The sequence below is a fragment of the Abramis brama genome (assembly GCF_963993115.1).
Source record: "Abramis brama genome assembly, chromosome: 23".
In the NCBI taxonomy this organism is placed as follows: Eukaryota; Metazoa; Chordata; class Actinopteri; order Cypriniformes; family Leuciscidae; genus Abramis; species Abramis brama.
The window spans coordinates 6,816,982-6,834,976 of record NC_139985.1 but is presented as its reverse complement, the minus strand read 5'-3'; the positions used below and the strand labels follow the sequence as shown (position 1 = coordinate 6,834,976).

Below are 17,995 nucleotides of genomic sequence, written 5' to 3'. Positions count from 1 at the left end.
ATAAATGCATATAGACACATACCTCATCTCTAGACTTGCCTCCACTAGCTGCTACTCTGGGCTGGAGCTTCACTAAAGTTCCCAGCAGTGCAAATGTCTCATTTTGTGCAAAGCTGATGTTGGCGTTGTCATGGAGGCCAAAGATCTCTGGTGAGTCATTTATTGGTAGACCACGAAAGTATGTCAAATAACCCTGCACAAAAAATTAGATGTACTGCATAGCTTTAAACACAACAGAACACAAGACTGTGCTGAATTGTGAGCCTGTGGAGTGAGAAGTTCCTTTTACACTTATCTGAGATCAGCTTTATTGTTTTTTCCTAATACTTGAGGTTGGGATTACATTAGAGATATGAGTTCTGGACCTTGATATTATTCTCAGTGCTGATTTGTCTGTATTCTCCAGAAGGAGAGTAAAGGTGTTCAGGGCCCAGGACAGCAGGGCAGTAGAAATCCTCCAGGATGTTTAGGATGCAGCGGCGATCCCAGTTGTCCGTCACACGACCCCCATAGTTTATTTCCCCCGCTGTATACTTTAGAACCTAAACAGAGAGGGAGAAAGAGAAAAATGAAAACCAGATCAGAAAGATTTGTGTCTTCCTTTATAAATAATACAAATATAACCTAATACAGATGTTCAGATGTTCTGTAACTTATTAAAATGGCATGTTTTAGTTACCTAATATATGCCTAATCAGCTATGGAAGCACGCAAAGGAAGGAAAATACTCTGCAGAGAGGCATGCATATGTGTGTGTGGGTGGGTTGCAAGAGAACGTCTGGTTTTGCCTTGTATGGGATGTCCTGATACTCATCCAGGAACATTTTCAGCTGGCTAATGCAGATGTTCAGGTCCCCATCCGTAAACTCGTATGGAATGTTAAATCCTAGTGGGCCGAATTTCCTGCGCTCAATGGCATTTCCATGGAAAAGGCACAGAGACAGGAGGAGAGCCTTTAACTCGGCTGTCTGTCAAAATCAAGAAAGACACAGTAAACAAGAAATATATTTAATAAAAATATAAATAATAATAAATATATTATATTATATATTTACACATATGTATACTTTTGTAAACTACCACACAAAAGTTTTGGGTAAGTATGATTTCTTTTTTTTTAAGAAACTATTTATTTTATTCAGCAAGCATGCATTAATCAAAAGTGACTGTAAAAGATTTTTATAATGTTACAAAAGATTTATTTTAAATTGTTGTTAAAATGTTCTATTCATCAAAGAATTCGGAATTCTTTTTAATAATATTTCACAATATTACTCCATTTACTGTTTATTTTGATCAAATAAATAGTCTTTGTGTGTGAGCATAAGAGACTTCTTTCAAAAACATTTTAAAAATCTTCCCGATCCCAAACTTTTGAATGGTATATTTGCTATAATACATTTACTATAATCACATTTAAATATGATGCTGTATTTTTCTCAAGTTGGGTATTTCTGAAAACATATTTTCAACATGAACCTTAGTGCATGAAGTGATGAAATCATCAGTGAGGCTGGCGTAGGTCTTCAGAAGATTGGCTTTAATGCCTCGTGGTGGTTCTATGGTCATCTTGGAGCCATTCTGCAGAATGGACACTGGGAACTTGTTGCTGGGCAGACTAGTGAGCCAAAGGCGGAAGTCCCGATGGACCTATGGTATAAACCAAAACTCTTACTTTTGAATATGCGATAAATAAAGTTCATAGATTTAAAAAACTTAAAAAAATGTAAAAAACAGTCTATAAAAACTGAAATAGCTAGTCAGGTGTGTCAAACTTTGTCAGAATCGATGTTCTCAATGAGTCTCTCTAGAGATGGCATCCAGCTGGGAGCAAGGTGGCAGTTCTGAAAGAAGACCCATTTTCCTTTCTCCATGGCATGGTGCATCAAGGTCTCAGCACTGGGGCCCTGACATACAACAAATACTTTCAGCCTAATATAGTCATTATACTCAAATATACACAGCCTTAAGGCCCATTCACACCAAGAATGATAACTAAAAAGATAACTATATAAGCATCCACACCAGTGGACGATATCGTTCTGTTTATTCTAAGCGTGTGCTTATCTGTCACTTTAAAAGGCTTGCGCTTGTTACAGCAGGATGGATTCTGATTGGCTGTCAATGTTTTTATCGTTCATCAGCTGGATAAAATCGCTCTGAAAGTGGTTCCAACGATATAGTTTCTCTGTGCCGTTATCGTTATAGCTGTGGTGTGAACTATGCTATTCTTTAATACTGACAACGATTTTTAGAACTATATCTTTATAGTTATCTTTATAGTTATCGTCCTTGTTGTGAACGGGCCTTTAGTCCATGTTTAGCTGATATAATAAAATATATAATAAACATGAAAATAAATATAAAAGCCCTTAAAAGGGTATATGCATGTGATTTAGGCAAGTACTGTTTTTGCTCTAAAGACATGAACCTAATGTTTACATTGTTAAGATATTAGTGTAATGGTGAATATATATGTTAGCCAGTTGGTGTGAGCCAGTAGGTCAGGTATGTCACAGTTCTTAGTAGGTGGCACAGAACATTGCAGCCTTTCAGAAACTTTAAATAGGAACATAATTAGCACTGGGATGGGAAGTCTTTTTTATTAGTGTTCGTCAGGCTCAAGGTCTCAAAGGTATGAAGGTGGACACTTTGAACTGACTGAAATGGCATGTAGGACATATTAGAGACAACTAGTCAGAAGCTACAATTATGATAGCAGTTTGTGCATATATTTATTTATTTTGGACGTTCTAATGTATGTTCTGACCTGGCCTTGCCCAAGGGAGATGGCGTTCATCTTCTTCGAAAACTTCATGACCTCTGCAAACTTATAGAGGTCAGCAGCGGGGTCGGTACCAGGAGAAAGCACAAAAATGAGAGCGGTGGAGGGAGACGACTCTTTAAACACCGCAGACAGGTCTGATGTCTGAGAGGCAAGAGAAACATGGTGAAATGAGAGAAATTACAAATCATGACCAAAAACAATGAGCCATAGTGAAACACATTATTAGTATGACTCAAAAATATGCAAATACCTGCTAAAGGGTGAATTAAAATTGTGTCTTTAGCCTCTGTTTATTTAACATTCTAATGTGAAGTTCTTACATAAGCAGTGTGTTGTTTCGTTCCATCAATATCAAAATGCTATTAGATTACTAATGTTATTATATGATTACATGAATGTGGTGTAAATTGAGTATATGTTTGGGTACCTGGGGTTCAATGAAACTCTGACCCAGCTGTGAAGCCACAAAGTCCTGCAGGCCGTGAGTAAGCCGGTCAGCTCTCAGACAGCGAAGAACCAGCAGCTTCTGAAACGAGTCTAAGTCGCTGTCCCACTCACCTGGAAGAGTCTCCCTGTTCACATACAAACACATATGCGTATAAACTGAGAATCTAAACCTGTCACGCACAATAATGATACCATTTATAGCCTTTAATAGGGCTTGCATGTGCGTTTGTGGCTACCTGTGTGGCTGGCTGCTGTCAAATATATTCTTGAAGGCTGATTCATGTTTGGAGAAACTCTCTGGCAGGTTTCTGAAAGTTGGCAGGGCGCTCAGTGCCAATATGTCTTGCCAGGCTCTCATGGACAGCCAGTTTGGAGCAGGATTAGGAGCCTCCAGCTGGGGCCGGCCCCCAGATAACATGTATCGCCACTCAGCCTGTACACACAAGGACATTTATATATAAATGAGTCACATACAGATATAAGTCCCCAAGATCTCTCTTTACCATGTTATTATTTCTTCATCATTACAAAACATTGGCAATGATATGACAACACAATGTTGACTGTTCATTTGTCTGTTCAAGGCTCCTGGATTTATAGTGGAATAAACATTAGCATTATTAACAGCAGCTTGAGTGATAAAGATCAAAAGAAAATGGAGACAGAATCCACTTAATTAACTTTTTGTAAATGTCCTTGTGTGGTCTCTGATAATCTCTGATAAACATTTTCCGTAAATATTTGCCAGATGGAAAGTAAAAAGGTTGAGATAGAGACGAAAGATAGAGGAAGAGAGAGAGACTTTTAATCCTGTTTTTTTTTTTATCTCGCTAACCATATCAATCTTGCTGTCATTCATCAGGATTCTGGCACACAGGAGGAAGGCAAACATCAGCTTGTGTTTCTCAAAAAGACTGCGACAGACGTTACTGTACAAGCTGAAGGTGAAGAACTCATTAATGTTGAAAATACGCTCCTTCACTGTCTCTGTGGGGAGAGAAACCAAGACAGTTAGTTAATATATAAAAGAAGTGATATCTTCTATTAAATCAAGAAAAAACAGGGTTCTCAGAGTCATGGAAAACCTGGATGTATCAGATAAACTAATTTTAAAAGTGTGATTACTAGACCTGGAAATGTCATGTAAATTAATAAAACGCACATGGAGAAAAACAAACTTTTTTTGAAGTCATGAAGTCATGCCAAGCTCTAAAATATTTTATCGGATAGAAATTCAAAATAAAAAAATATATATTTTAAAAATCTTTATACTTGATCCTTATCCAGTAAATTACGAACAACTGGAAAAGTTATGGAGTCTTTGAATACTGTTATGGACAATGAGGGGCCCTGAAGTCAAAAAGGTCAAGAACCACTGGCTTAAAAAAACTGTAAGAAAATTTGGCAGTTTCTTCAGTGCATAGTGTTAAAAATACGAGGGCATGTTCTCTACCTGCTCGCTCTGAGTTGGCAATGCCAGCCAAGAAAATACCCAGGAACCACTCCAGAGAGTATTGGTACATGGGGTCCACATTTGACAGATCTGACACGCAGAAGAAGAGTATCTGGGCTCGGACAGCAACTGGAACATATTCCAGACGTGTGGCGTCAATGTCCCTCTCAGTCGCCTCCGCTGCAGTCACTTTAGCCTACAAAACATTGCTTGTTTGGTATTAGATACTTTTACAGTAGATGCTAAATTAAACAGAAGGCACATTTAGCCTTTCAAGCAAGGAAGACACAAGCATTTCTTTCAGACATACCTGAATTTCTTCGGCTTTGACTTTGGAGGCCGCAAGCACTCTTATCAGTTCCTCATCATCGACAGGGTTTCCCTCTGAAGAGCTCAGTCGGAACAGGATCTGATCTTCTATCTCCTTTAATTCCTGTTTCATTTGTGCGTTACTCACAATGAGTTGGTTCTTTGCCCCTTCCAGATCGGGTCTCTCTTCAGCTACAAGACACCCTAGTAGCTGATCCTCTAGCCCACTGCATTAACACACATGGAAACCCAGCACATGTGAAATTCAGGATCTACCTCACAACCTAGAAGCCTTCATTATGTTTATGTCTGAAGAAATGTAAGAGCAGCACCTGGGTGAGAGGGTGAAGTTAATGAGAGTGACTTTAGTAGAGATCTCGGGTGAGTAATGTGGGTTGGGCAGCTTAGTGGTAATGTACATCTTGAAGTCGTCATGATAGTTAATGACAGCATCTCCGAGCTTTAGAACTATGTTGCCTTCATGGGTATATGTCTGAGGAGCATACACACAAGAACATCAGTTTTACACTGAAGGCAGCTAAGAAATACTAAAACAATAGGTTGTTTTAAATATTGACCATTGAACACTTTAAAAATAGATGCTAGCCTAGCTATAGCAGCTTTTGAGCTTTATTTTATGATTTATTCACACAAAACAGTGATGTGAACCTGTCGTAGGAGCACAGGGTCCAGTGCAGGGTCTAGATCCTCCCCAACATTCTCCAGCAAGCAAGGCTTCCCAAAGCGGATAGCATTTTCTAAACTACGCAGGAAGTCCCGGTCACTCAACTTCATCACATCCAATCTGTTATCACGTTCCTGCGGAAACAAAACAAAACAAAGACCATGAGAAAAGGCAGAAAAAAGTTAAATTGTGGTAAATGACATACAATACGATTTAAAAGTTTTTTTTGTAAGAAATTAATACTTGTACTCAGCAAGAATGCATTAAACTGACCAAAAGTGAGAGTAAAGACATTTATAATGAGATTTCTATAAATAAAAAAAGAGATTCTTTTGAACTTTCTATTCATCAAAAAATACTAAAAGTTTCCTGACACTGAAGACTGGAGTAATAGCTGCTGACAATTCAGCTTTGCCAACAGAGGAATAAGTTGCATTTAAAAAAAGAGAACACCTATTTTAAATTGTAATTATATTTCACAATATTACTGTTTTTACTGACCCAAAACCCTTGAATGCCAGTGCACAATTCAACTAGTTAGTTTTGTTATGTAAGGTAAAAAATATTCTAGTGTAATTCTGTATAATTCTTACCATGTTCTTAATCCACTTGTTGGCCTGTCCTTGCGGATCGATGAACAGAGGCCAGCGCTGAGAGTACTGTGCAATTACTCCATTCTCCACAGAGAGACTATCCTTGGGCAGGCCTGCAATCTACACAAAATTACACACACATATATATAAATAAATAAAACTTAAAGGTCCCGTTCTTCGCGATCCCATGTTTCAAACTTTAGTTAGTGTGTAATGTTGCTGTTAGAGTATAAATAATATCTGTAAAATTATAAAGCTCAAAGTTCAATGCCAAGTGAGATATTTTATTTAACAGAAGTCGCCTACATCGAACGGCCCGTTTGGACTACATCCCTCTACTTCCTTCTTTAATGACGTCACTAGAACCGTTTTTTGACTAACCTCCGCCCACAGGAATGCTCCCTCAACTCTACCGAAATTCGTTTATGTACTTGCGCACTTCTTATAACTTACTGTGTTTACTCAGCTCTTACAGTGATTTTTTGAAGTAAAACTGACGCTTCATCTTTTGTGTGATGTACAATAAACTTTATTAAACTCATCAGTATATGTTTGATCATCATTCGGACCTGATCCGAAACAGCAGACTTGTAGGCTATTAATAAATAATAGATACATGCAAGCAGATGACAAATACGTTATAATAACCGTAATTAAACTACTAAACTATACCTGTTCCATCTCTATACAGCACTCTGACTCTGTAGGCATTATTGTCCGACTCGAAATGAACACCGTTACTGAGAGTTTCTGATATTATCATCATTCCGTGAGATGAAATTGTCCTGACAGACTGAGCGCGAGCTCATGAAGCTCCGCCCCCTGGGTCGTCCAGCAGCAGCTTATTGGCATTTAAAGGGCACACACTAAAACAGCGCGTTTTTCTGAGCCCCAAAAAATGACAATTTAAACATGCTGTAAAAAATGATCTGTTGGGTATTTTGAGCTGAAACTTCACATACACACTCTGGGGACATCAGAGACTTATTTTACATCTTGTGAAAAGGGGCATAATACGGGACCTTTAATAAACATAATCTTTTATGTCCATGCACATCACTTAAGTACATGTACAATGTTGTACAATAAGTACAAAGTTGTTGTACATATGTGTTGGTCTCTAACCTGCCAGGAGCGGATCTTGACTTTGTCTCCTAGTGTGCTGATCAGGTTGGGCTGTTCTGTGTGAGGAACCGTCAGCTCTTTAAAACCTCTAAGCCACTCCTCAGCCATGGCTGAACGATACTCTCCCTGCAAAAATCATACATATTTACATCCACTCTCTATGGCTGAATCTCACAATAAGATGTCGAAGATGAGTTTTTTCTGCATTATGGTAATGAGAAGACTCTCTAGAATATACAGTACAGAAGAGAAAATAGAATTTCCTATTTATTTCGTTTGATTTTTGGGGTGAAATTTGACCTGGACATGTTTTGTAATCAAAAACCCTCATAATTAACGAAAGACATTCAAACATCATTCTACCCAGCATGCATTTTCCCTCCCACACTCACAGTGAAGGGTCCGAGGTAAGCTACGTATCCTGCAGCAAGCAGCACATCTCCTGCCACATTATTCACCATATACTCCAGTTGCTGTACTGTCTCTCTCCAGCGCACCTTCTCATCAGCCAGACCACCAATCAGCTGCCACACACAACAACGTCTTGTGTCTGAACCTCCATGTGCTCAGTATAAATAATTCAATGTATAATGAACATCGACAAAACATATTCAACATAATAACAGATAACAGATAACATGTATTGTTGCAAATCAGACTGGTATGATAAAGAGATAAGTTTGACAGGCCAATATTACATTCAGTTGAATGGAAAATTAGACAGGCGAGATCGTTTTTCTCCACTCACCTTATCTGCACGGATCAATCTGTTCTCACACAGCTGGCATTTGGCGTCTAGCTCATCTCTCTTGCTCAGGCATTCATGATACTTAGCCTGCAGGGTGGCAATGCCCTCCTCTACAGCTGTTAGTTTCTCCTTAGCATCATCCAGAATGCGCTGTGTTATAGCCAGATCCTCCTGAGCTTCCTGCAAGGCTTGCTGTTCACACACACAAAGAAAGATTAAATATTAAAACATTAATATAATTATTAAAATAAGCCTTAGTTTTGGTCAGTTCACATCAACATGTTTGTAAGAATTAGATTGAAAATGAACAGCTTTAGGCAGAAAGACCCTACAAATATTTTTACATACAAAAAAGACAGATTGTCCTGAACAGACACAGGCATATAAAATCAAATACACAAATACACAGGAGGTCTAAGCTAAATAATGGATTTAGCAGAAAGGAATCAAGCTCCTACCCGTTTGGGCTCTACAGCTCTGGCCACAAAATGGTACAAATGCATCGCTCGCACCCACTGACAGATAGAAGTGCAGGCTTTGGACACCTTGGCGATTGAGTCAGTCTGGAACTCTGGGTTGTCAATGTAAGGCTGCACTTGCTTGATCACAGCGTCTGGGATGTTGTCCTGTGGGAAGAAGACAAGAGCTTGGTAATGGATATTATACACTTTGGGCTAAAATGTTGTAATTAATTATTATAATGCCATAAATCTTTTAACTTTGTGGTAAAAAAAAAAAAAAATGCAAATACACTACCATTCAAATGTTTGGGGCCGGAGAGATTTTTAATTTAAAAAAAAAAACAGTTAAACAATAATATTGTGAAATATTATTAAAATTAAAAATGTTATATTATTAAAATTTTCTTTTTATTATTAATGCAGAAAAATGTGCTGCTTAATATGTCTGTGGAATTCATTCATTTCTTTTAGAAAGTTCAAAAGAACAGCATTTATTTGAAATAGAAATCTTTTGTAACACTATAAATGCCTTTACTGTCATTTTTGATCAATTTGATGCATCCTTGCTGAATAATTTTTTTTCTTAAAAATGTCTCTGACCCCAACTTTTGAACGTTATTGTATGTACTTCAAAACACCACCAAAAACAACAACAAAAAATCAACATCTCTTAATAGCGACATAGCAAATAGTAAACAAAATGGACACGCTTATAGAACTCGCAAACAAAATCTCCACCCTACCTTGTCATACTTAAACAGACTATCCAGAAACTTTCCTGGATCTTGCAGAAGGCCCTTTCCTGCATCCCAGTAGTCATCAACCTTCTCTCCGAGCTTCTCTCCAGCAACTTTCTTAGGTTTGATACCCTTCAGGATGCAGACAGCTTCTATAACCAGCTTAACTCCTTGAGGAGGTCTCTGCATAGCCCTCACCTGTATATCAACAAATACACATTCCTCTCCTTGTGAGATGGCATGATCTAATCATTGGCTAAATGTTAACAGAACATATGACGTTTGCACCTCAACGACATCATTCTTTTTCAGGGACTTCAGGCTAGCGAGGGCGGCGTCCATAGCAGGAAGTGCTTCATTCAGATCTTTCTGAGCATCATCAGCAATAGCCTGAGCCACACAAGCCTTTTCAGTGGCTTTAGCCTCCTCAGCCTGCACCGCTACACGGGTCTCCTCAGCTACCACAGTGTCTTCCTACACTCAAACACATTCCCCAGGTGACAAAATTCAAGATTGAGTTTTATTCCACCATGTTTGCATTCATAAATTTTTTATTTTCGATAATTTTATTCACTTTTATTTTCTCCATAGTGACCACAGTGTCCTTGGCTGCCTCCTCCAGCTGAGGCCTCATCATCTCCAACTCTTCCTGCATCTTAGCCACATCCTCTGCTGTACTCAACAACTACACACACACACACACACACACACACACACAATCATAAACACTTTTGTATATTATATACAGTAGAATGTACAGTGCAGAAAATAATTAATGTTCCCAAATCACTTTGTCCAGGCCAGTTTTCATTCGCTGACGAGCACTGTGCAGCTCCTGCTTCTTCTGGCCAATCAGAGATGAGAATATGCTGAGGAGCTCCAGGTAACTCTTAGGAGTGACGTAGTTGTAGCGGGAAAGTTCAGCCAGGTACTGCTCACACTTCCTGGACACCATTTGATGGATCTCAACACACATAAGTGCCTGTACAGAGAGACAGCACTCTGTTACACCCTGTATACATTTACACACACATATCACACACTTTTCCTTACCAGGCTTTGGAGGGTCGTAGGGCTGGCCTCCAGTTCTGGAAGCTCATTTAGGAAAGATGTTGCTACAGACTGTAGTGCCTCCTGTGGCCAAGCACTGAACCAGTCAATGGTGCAGCAGTTGACCAGTGAGGGGAACTGCCTAAGGCGAGCCCGGAACACTTCCCCTACTGGACTGTAGATGGAGGCAAAGAACAGAGGTCCTGAGCCACAGTTTCCAACTGTATGTGTTTCAAGCTATCTCAGTGCTGAAATAGTATGGGAAATCTTTCTAACAACAGTCAAAAAATGCACACCAGATACACTAAATCTACAATAATCTTGTGCTGAATTTTGCATGCAACAGTTTTGTACAGTGTATTTGTAGCACTGAAATATCAATAGAGGTATTGATATGAAGATAAACCTCATGCAGAGAACAGTGTGGATGTTGCTGCGGACTCTGTTGATGTAGGCAGCCATGAGGTTAGATTTGGTGGGCTGCTGTCCCATGTCCAGAACCACAGGTTTCATGGTAATCAGGATGCGCTCCTGCTCCTCCGAAGTGTAAAGATTGGGCACGTCGCCTGAGTTCAGGATGTTATTCACGTCCTCCAGGAAAGATTCGCTCTTAATCTGAAAACCAGAAGGGAAGACACAAAAAATTTATGTTAAAGAGTTGACAGCATGTTGTTATTTGTGTTTGCCAATGGTGACAAGGTGATTTACATGCAGAAAAATATTTTAGAAACATTTATTGATAGACTGGAAAGTCCATTAGCCTACAATCAGAGAACTTCCTTACATGGTTTCATCTAATGCTGAGTATCAATACATTCCTTGATGCTTGTTTTACTAATGTACTACTATTAGTGATGTGCAAAATTACATATTTTCACATATGTTAGTAGGTTGTCTGGTCAACTAATCTTAAGGAAGCCCTGTAAAACATATATAATATTCATAAGTCATTACTCTAGTCTTCAGTGTCACATGATCCCTCAGAAATTATTATAATATGCTGATTTATATGCTGTAATACAGCTTTATTGAGTACAAGAGTCTTCTTTAAAAAAACAATAATGAAATCTTACTTACACCAAACTTTTGAATGAATGAATGAATGAATGAGGCATTAATATAGGGCTTTGTACTACCGTACAGCCAAAGCGCTTTACAATTATATCAGGGGATCTCTCCTCAACCAGTTTGAACAGTATAATCTTGAATATAATGTGAAAATGTTTATAATCTGTGATCTCACCTGTGTATCTACAAACAGGAAGGTGATTTGCACATTCTGCAGGCCAGCCTTTAGCATGATGCTCTTGATGTCCTCTCTCCACTCCAGGAGGCCATAGTTCTTGGAGAGTTCAATCTGGAAGCACTCATACTCAGCCCTGACAATATAAGGACAGTCACAGTGAGAAAATCTATGTAGGTAAACAATGAAGCCATAGATGAGTTCTCTAATTTGGTGGATCACTTATGGCCCATTTCCAAATGGACATAGAAATTAATGAATGTTCAATATGTTTCTATGGACCTTTAATGAAGTGTGAGTTTCTCTTGTCACTGATGGTGGGATATAATAGTCTCACTGTATTCATTTATTTGTGGGTGGTATAAAGACATTTTCAATGTCTTTATACCACCCACAATGTCAATGATCAAAAGTATGATCTAAGTCAGCGATCAAAAATATTAACTTAAGTTTAAGATCTGAGCTGGCGGTGAAGAATATAGTGACTACTTAAATGTTTTGCCACTTTAAACACATTCGAGCAATAACATGGTTTCTTTGTGTATAAATATTGAGTCTATTGTAAAATCATGCATTTTTATTATATATGTCACAGTTTATTGATATTGAATGTTGCTCGCATATGTGTTCCAGGCATGACATGACATAATTCCTTTCAGTTCTACATGGGTGGCAAAGCAAAAAGATTACAGGCAAAAAAATATTGTTAACGTTTAAACAGTTTCAAATCAGTGGGCCAGTATGACTTCTGGTTTTGATCAAATAAAGTCTCATTCAACTGACTCTCATTAGTAATGCTAATTATATTTTTAGGGTTCAGCACAATAAACGGTTCAGCTCTCACATATGTGTGGCAAGCCTGGTAAGGGACTGGCGTCCGCTGCCACCAACCCCTAACAGCAAAGCGTTCCCCATAGGCTGGCGCAGGATACGGCTGATACGACACACATGCTGTATGGCGTCCATGAACAGCACCAGCTTCATCTTAGAGGTGCTGGTCTGGTTATAATCATCCATGTACTCCTCCATCACATGAACCAGCTGTATTAGGGGATAAGAAACAAAACTTCAAAGGGCCATGTGGTTTTTAAATATATTATTTTTTGTGAAATGCTTGCCAAAATATCAAAGTAAACAAAATGGCAAAATAATAAATAGGTCAAAAAAATTATTTTCAGGAGAAAATGTGCAAAAGTTTGAAGTCTGATACATTTTTCTGGCATCATTAATTACTGTAGCAAGAACCATTAATATGTAACTGAATAAATGCAAGGCAATATACGCCCCATTTACCTTTTCTTTATCTTCAATAAGCTGGTAGACTTTAACAGACCCGGGGAGCATGAAGTCTCCATATAAGACTGGCTGATATGGGACCACCTCTTCGATCTTGCACCCAAACTCCTGTATGTGAGTTTGGAGGAGCTGGTCGAACCACTTCCTGTCCTCATCACTGACCAGTCGATCCTGGAACACCCTGCAGCTCTCATGATACCAAAGCTGCAATAGCTGTATTTTATTCTGTGTAAACAAAGATTACACAATTTTATGAAGATCTAAATATATAAAACATGAAATATCTGAAAAACTGAGGTTTATCAATGATGGTACCTCTATTTTACCAGCGTCTGCCATCAGGATGCCCTGGAAGACTTTCGAGAGGTCCCTCAGGTTGAACGTATAGTGAGATTTAGCAGGTGTAGGTAGGAGAGCAGAGGTAATAGTGGAGTATACCCTGATGGTAGCATCCACTAGTGACTCACTGAATGGTTTCATTTCTGGAATTTTCTCTAGAAATCATAGACACAAAATGAGCTCATGTGAAAAAATAAATTTTTGCAAGTGTGACATATACACATCAATATAAGCTCAAAATTGACATTAAACAATACATTAGTAAATTATATTTTTATATTGAACGGATTTTTGTTCCTCTTTTGTAAGTTGCTTTGGATAAGAGCATCTGCATAAATGTAAATATTTGTAAATATCAGTAAGAATTTTGACATTTAGTGGTGACATTTCTTTCTCTTCCTTTTCTCTGTCTATCTTTTTGTCTCTATCCCTTTATCAAGCTTACTGCCTGGGTCCTTTTTACTCATATTTCCATCAGTTAAAAAAAAAACAATCCATTTAGATCCATTTAAAATGCTACCAAAGCTTCTGACAGGTGTTTCCTGTTGAAACCCACATTTAAACGCATACATATCTAGATGCCCGCATGATGACTGTCACTCACCCATCCAGTTCCCCAGGATGGTGGAGAAGATCTTCCTCTTGCTGGTGTCCTCCATCTCAGTGAATGACAGGAAATTGAAGTGGCGTGTGAAGCGTTGAGTGATGGGGTTCCTGCCCCCGCCGGGGGGACCCATGGCACATGCAAAGTTTATGTCAACAATGTTTTTAAATGTGCCTGGTAAACGCAGAAGACAAATCAGACTTAACAGAGTTTGTATAGAGTTATGTGTGCATATGTTTGTATACTACTAGACTTTTTAATGTTATTGAAAGAAGACTCTTATGCTCATCAAGGCTGTATTTTTATTTGTAATAATAATGCAGTACTGTGAAATATTATTATAATTTAAAACAACTGTTTTGTTTTTTTATATATTTTAAAATGTAATTTATTCCTGTAATGGCAAAGCTGAATTTTCAGCATCATTACTCCAGTCTTTAGTGTCACATGATCATTCAGAAATCACCAATATGATTCAGTGCTTGAAAACTTTTTTTCTTCTTTTTTTTCTTATTATCAATGTTGAAAACATTTGTGCTGCCTAATATTTTTGTGGAAACCATGCTACTGTTTTTCAGGATTAGAAGAAAGTTTAAAAGAACATTTATTTTAAATAGAAATCCTTCGTAACATTATACATTTCTTTACTTTCACTTTTAATTAATTTAATGTATCCATGCTGAATAAAAAATATAAATTTCTTTACTGACTCCAAACTTTCAAATAGTAATGTATGTAAACGTGCAATGCATAGAAGATTTGCATTCTTAGTAAACACACCTATCTGTTTCCTGTCATACCAGCCTCCGTGATCCATCCACTGGCGCAGCAGTTCAATGGGAGGCTGGGCTCCATATGTTTCCAGCATGGGCATGTTCAAATCATCAATGAAGAAGATGAAATATTTTCCCAGAGGAGGCCCAAACACACCCTTACGCCTGCAAGTAAGATATATAAATTCTAAATTTAATGATCAAAACGATTAACTGTATGTACAACAAATTAGTAGTTCAATTCAATAACAGACTGATGAGAGGAAGAGATAGAAGAAGAACCTCCTGTCGAGTTTGCTGTCAATATAGTCTTGAGTTTGGTTGCAGGAGGTGCGAGCAGAGAACATAAGGAAGTGAGTTATATATTCAGCAGGCATGTTCTTGAGGAGCTTGTCTGATATGGTGAGGGTCTTTCCTGTGCCAGTGGGCCCAATGCACAAGACCTGACAAATCAGAGAAGGAAACAAGCTTAGCAGCACATATGTGTGGCATTAAGTTGACTGTATGTTAAAATGAGACTCAGAACTACCTACAGGCTTCTTATTAGAAAGCAGCATGTCTATCAGGAAGGACATGCGAACAGTGTTGACAGTGGGCACAATGATGTCTGAGTATCTAGTTTCTGGAGTGATGACCACTTTCTGGGCATATTTCATCCAACTGACCCACTGTATCTGAAGCATTTGAATAATCAGATGAATGCATGTTAATTCATTTAAAAATGATTTATTAACCTAAAGAAAAAAAAGAAAAAAGTTTGCAAAATTAATTTAAATGTTCCAAAAAACATTCTCTCACCTTCCTCTCTTTACCCTCCTCCTCATCTTCAAAACGACTTATTCCTGCATCATCTAAATGGTAATCGTACACTAGTCCCTCCTCAGGGAAACACAATTGGACCTGAAAATCAAACAAATGAGGTTTGCAAAATGCTTTTTGCTCTGAATAAATAAACTTACATAAGAGCAATAAAAAAATTATGATTTGAACACTCTCTGGCACTTCTGTTTAATTATCTACAGCATGTAAATCATTGCTGGTAGCACTGAGCTTCATGATACATTTATACTACTATTGACCTTTTCTACAGTCATCTTGCCCCTGAGCCAGGCACTGAAGCGTTGGCAGCTGTCAGCATCTCCTGTAGCTCCAACACTCCATACGAGTGCAAAGATAAACCAAGGCTCAATCAGCTCCTGCAGCCGAGACAGTTTCTCCTGGGAAAGAGGCTTCTTACCCTGACCACACACGCACAAAAAAATCAGTTTAACCATAAATAAATGAACAAGTCTAACCACTATAATACTAAAAAGTTCTCTGACCTCTCGTGGGATGAAGGGCTCAAAGAAACAATCCAGTAGTTTGAGCAGAGAGCAGGTGAGATTGCTGTCCATGGATGTGATCACCTCCTTCACTGATTCTCTGACAAATTTGATAGAGTCCTGAAGATACACATTACAACACCTCAAAATCCTGATAGACAGTTAACTACATGCCTTACATTATATTGACTTCATATAAAAAGATATTTGATAAACAGACACAGGGCCCTATTTTAATGATCTGAAATGCAAGTATCAAACGTGAAACGCAAGTAACTTTGTGGGCGGATCTCAGGCGCTGTTGCTATTATTCTGGCGGGATAAATGACTCTTGCGCCCGTCCGCCTGATGCAAATCTAAAATGTATTGGTCTGAAGTAGCTACATTACTCATATGTGTGGTTTGGGCGTAACGTGAAATAAACCAATCAGAGCGTCATCTCACATTCCCTTTAAAAGCAGGAATGCTTGTTCCATGGCGGATTACTATTATAACGGCGGATTTGCCAGGTACACGCCAGGAGCGGTTCACAGCTGAGGAGACCGACGTTCTCGTCAGGGCCGTAAAAGACAGAGAAGTGACATTGTATGGGGATGGAGAAACCCACCCAAATTAGCTTCGGTTAAACAGGCGTATAATAATTTGGGTAAATGTGTAAGCTAGATTTATGCCTATTTTTTCACATCTTCATGGACACCACAATGATTTCCCTTGTGTGGTAATATTTTTCCTTGTAATTATGTATGGTTTGCAAAAATGGGAACTGCTGCCTGCGTCTGTGTAGATGAGAGAAGCAAAGTGTGTGCGCGTTGTGCACACGCTACATTATGGCCAAGCATGTGCCCTTAAAATAGCATCTGAATAACGCGCCACTGACTTTAGACAAGGTTTTTCCTGGTCTGTTGGAATTGTTTTCTGAAACTGCAAAATAGCACCAGGGAACGTTTGCGCCGGAACACGCCTCCTCTTTTCGCTGAACCGCCCCCCGGGAGCGCAAGTTCATTCCCTAATTTACCGACGTGCGTCTGTTGAGGGAAAAGTCCGCTGTGCGTCGGGTGCAAAATAGGAATGATACATGCGTCGGTGTACAAAGTCAATTGTGCTGGGTGCAAGATAGGGCCCACAGTCTCTTACTGGACCGAAGCCCTACACCAACCTGACTAACAAAATAAGCCATTCATAATACAGAAAGGGACTTGATTTATTTGATTCTACATGTTGGGGTAGAAAGCTATTAGACTATGATTTTTTTTGGTCAATATTATTTTGAGCAGAAAGGTAATTTCATAGGCAGAGAGTTATTCATGAAAAATGATTAATATAATTTAAATATTTATTTACCTGACTACTAATGTTAAAGTTCAAATGTAAAGTTCATCATTCTTTCCAATAACTCTAATGAAGAACTTGGAAAAAGACAAGTTCTAAGAGGTACTAAGAGGGGTTAAGAAAGTAAATACTGTTTAATGTTCTGTTTTCTTTTAATTCAATTTAAAACATTCAATAAAACCACTCTAAGACAAATCACCTGTAAAAACCTTGTGAAGAGAGAGTTGAGTTGATCTGTGTAGGACTGAAACATGCCAGGGATTGTACGGAGCCAACACTCTGTGAATGGAGTCAGACCCAGAATATTGGGCTCAAGATACACCATGCCACAGCGAGAAACCGTGGCAGGAGATGCCACTGCCAAATCCTGCACCTCAAACATCATTGTCATCACCTGTGGGCCAAAAAACCCAAGAAAGTTATTATATTTACACAAAGGAGGTACAATATGGAGAGTCAGAAAGTGGCCAATAGCAGAAATTCTCATACATCAGAGAGTTTGATGATCTCTCCAGAACTCAGACACAGTTTCTTGTTGTCATCCAGAACCGTGTTCATGTTCTCGATCCACACAGCATCCACAGGCCCATCAAACATGTACCACTTCTTCTCTGGGTCCATGGAGGCAGCTCCATCCCGAATGAGACAAGACAGTATACCATCCGTCCTGTAATCAAATAGTGTGTGTTACTT

At 38.6% G+C, this 17,995-nt stretch overlaps 1 protein-coding gene across 1 annotated transcript in view; it reads right to left on the bottom strand.

The window, feature by feature from the left end:
- The window catches only part of dnah1 (dynein, axonemal, heavy chain 1), a gene marked incomplete at its 5' end in the record, with an annotated part of 36,235 nt that overhangs the window by 2,803 nt on the left and 15,437 nt on the right, over positions 1 to 17,995 (bottom strand). The window contains 37 exons of the mRNA XM_084101292.1: positions 23 to 193; positions 366 to 542; positions 789 to 968; positions 1,480 to 1,650; positions 1,776 to 1,907; positions 2,771 to 2,929; positions 3,216 to 3,360; positions 3,472 to 3,668; positions 4,071 to 4,222; positions 4,689 to 4,884; positions 4,999 to 5,224; positions 5,330 to 5,490; positions 5,667 to 5,816; positions 6,276 to 6,395; positions 7,401 to 7,526; positions 7,793 to 7,924; positions 8,149 to 8,340; positions 8,607 to 8,774; positions 9,353 to 9,544; positions 9,635 to 9,820; positions 9,921 to 10,031; positions 10,137 to 10,328; positions 10,400 to 10,571; positions 10,803 to 11,011; positions 11,640 to 11,775; positions 12,484 to 12,680; positions 12,933 to 13,160; positions 13,251 to 13,429; positions 13,879 to 14,052; positions 14,659 to 14,816; positions 14,934 to 15,094; positions 15,185 to 15,325; positions 15,450 to 15,551; positions 15,731 to 15,889; positions 15,974 to 16,093; positions 17,502 to 17,696; positions 17,792 to 17,969. Coding sequence (XP_083957418.1) covers positions 23 to 193; positions 366 to 542; positions 789 to 968; positions 1,480 to 1,650; positions 1,776 to 1,907; positions 2,771 to 2,929; positions 3,216 to 3,360; positions 3,472 to 3,668; positions 4,071 to 4,222; positions 4,689 to 4,884; positions 4,999 to 5,224; positions 5,330 to 5,490; positions 5,667 to 5,816; positions 6,276 to 6,395; positions 7,401 to 7,526; positions 7,793 to 7,924; positions 8,149 to 8,340; positions 8,607 to 8,774; positions 9,353 to 9,544; positions 9,635 to 9,820; positions 9,921 to 10,031; positions 10,137 to 10,328; positions 10,400 to 10,571; positions 10,803 to 11,011; positions 11,640 to 11,775; positions 12,484 to 12,680; positions 12,933 to 13,160; positions 13,251 to 13,429; positions 13,879 to 14,052; positions 14,659 to 14,816; positions 14,934 to 15,094; positions 15,185 to 15,325; positions 15,450 to 15,551; positions 15,731 to 15,889; positions 15,974 to 16,093; positions 17,502 to 17,696; positions 17,792 to 17,969 — 6,145 coding nt within the window. The remainder of the gene's footprint in view (positions 1 to 22; positions 194 to 365; positions 543 to 788; positions 969 to 1,479; positions 1,651 to 1,775; positions 1,908 to 2,770; positions 2,930 to 3,215; positions 3,361 to 3,471; positions 3,669 to 4,070; positions 4,223 to 4,688; positions 4,885 to 4,998; positions 5,225 to 5,329; positions 5,491 to 5,666; positions 5,817 to 6,275; positions 6,396 to 7,400; positions 7,527 to 7,792; positions 7,925 to 8,148; positions 8,341 to 8,606; positions 8,775 to 9,352; positions 9,545 to 9,634; positions 9,821 to 9,920; positions 10,032 to 10,136; positions 10,329 to 10,399; positions 10,572 to 10,802; positions 11,012 to 11,639; positions 11,776 to 12,483; positions 12,681 to 12,932; positions 13,161 to 13,250; positions 13,430 to 13,878; positions 14,053 to 14,658; positions 14,817 to 14,933; positions 15,095 to 15,184; positions 15,326 to 15,449; positions 15,552 to 15,730; positions 15,890 to 15,973; positions 16,094 to 17,501; positions 17,697 to 17,791; positions 17,970 to 17,995) is intronic.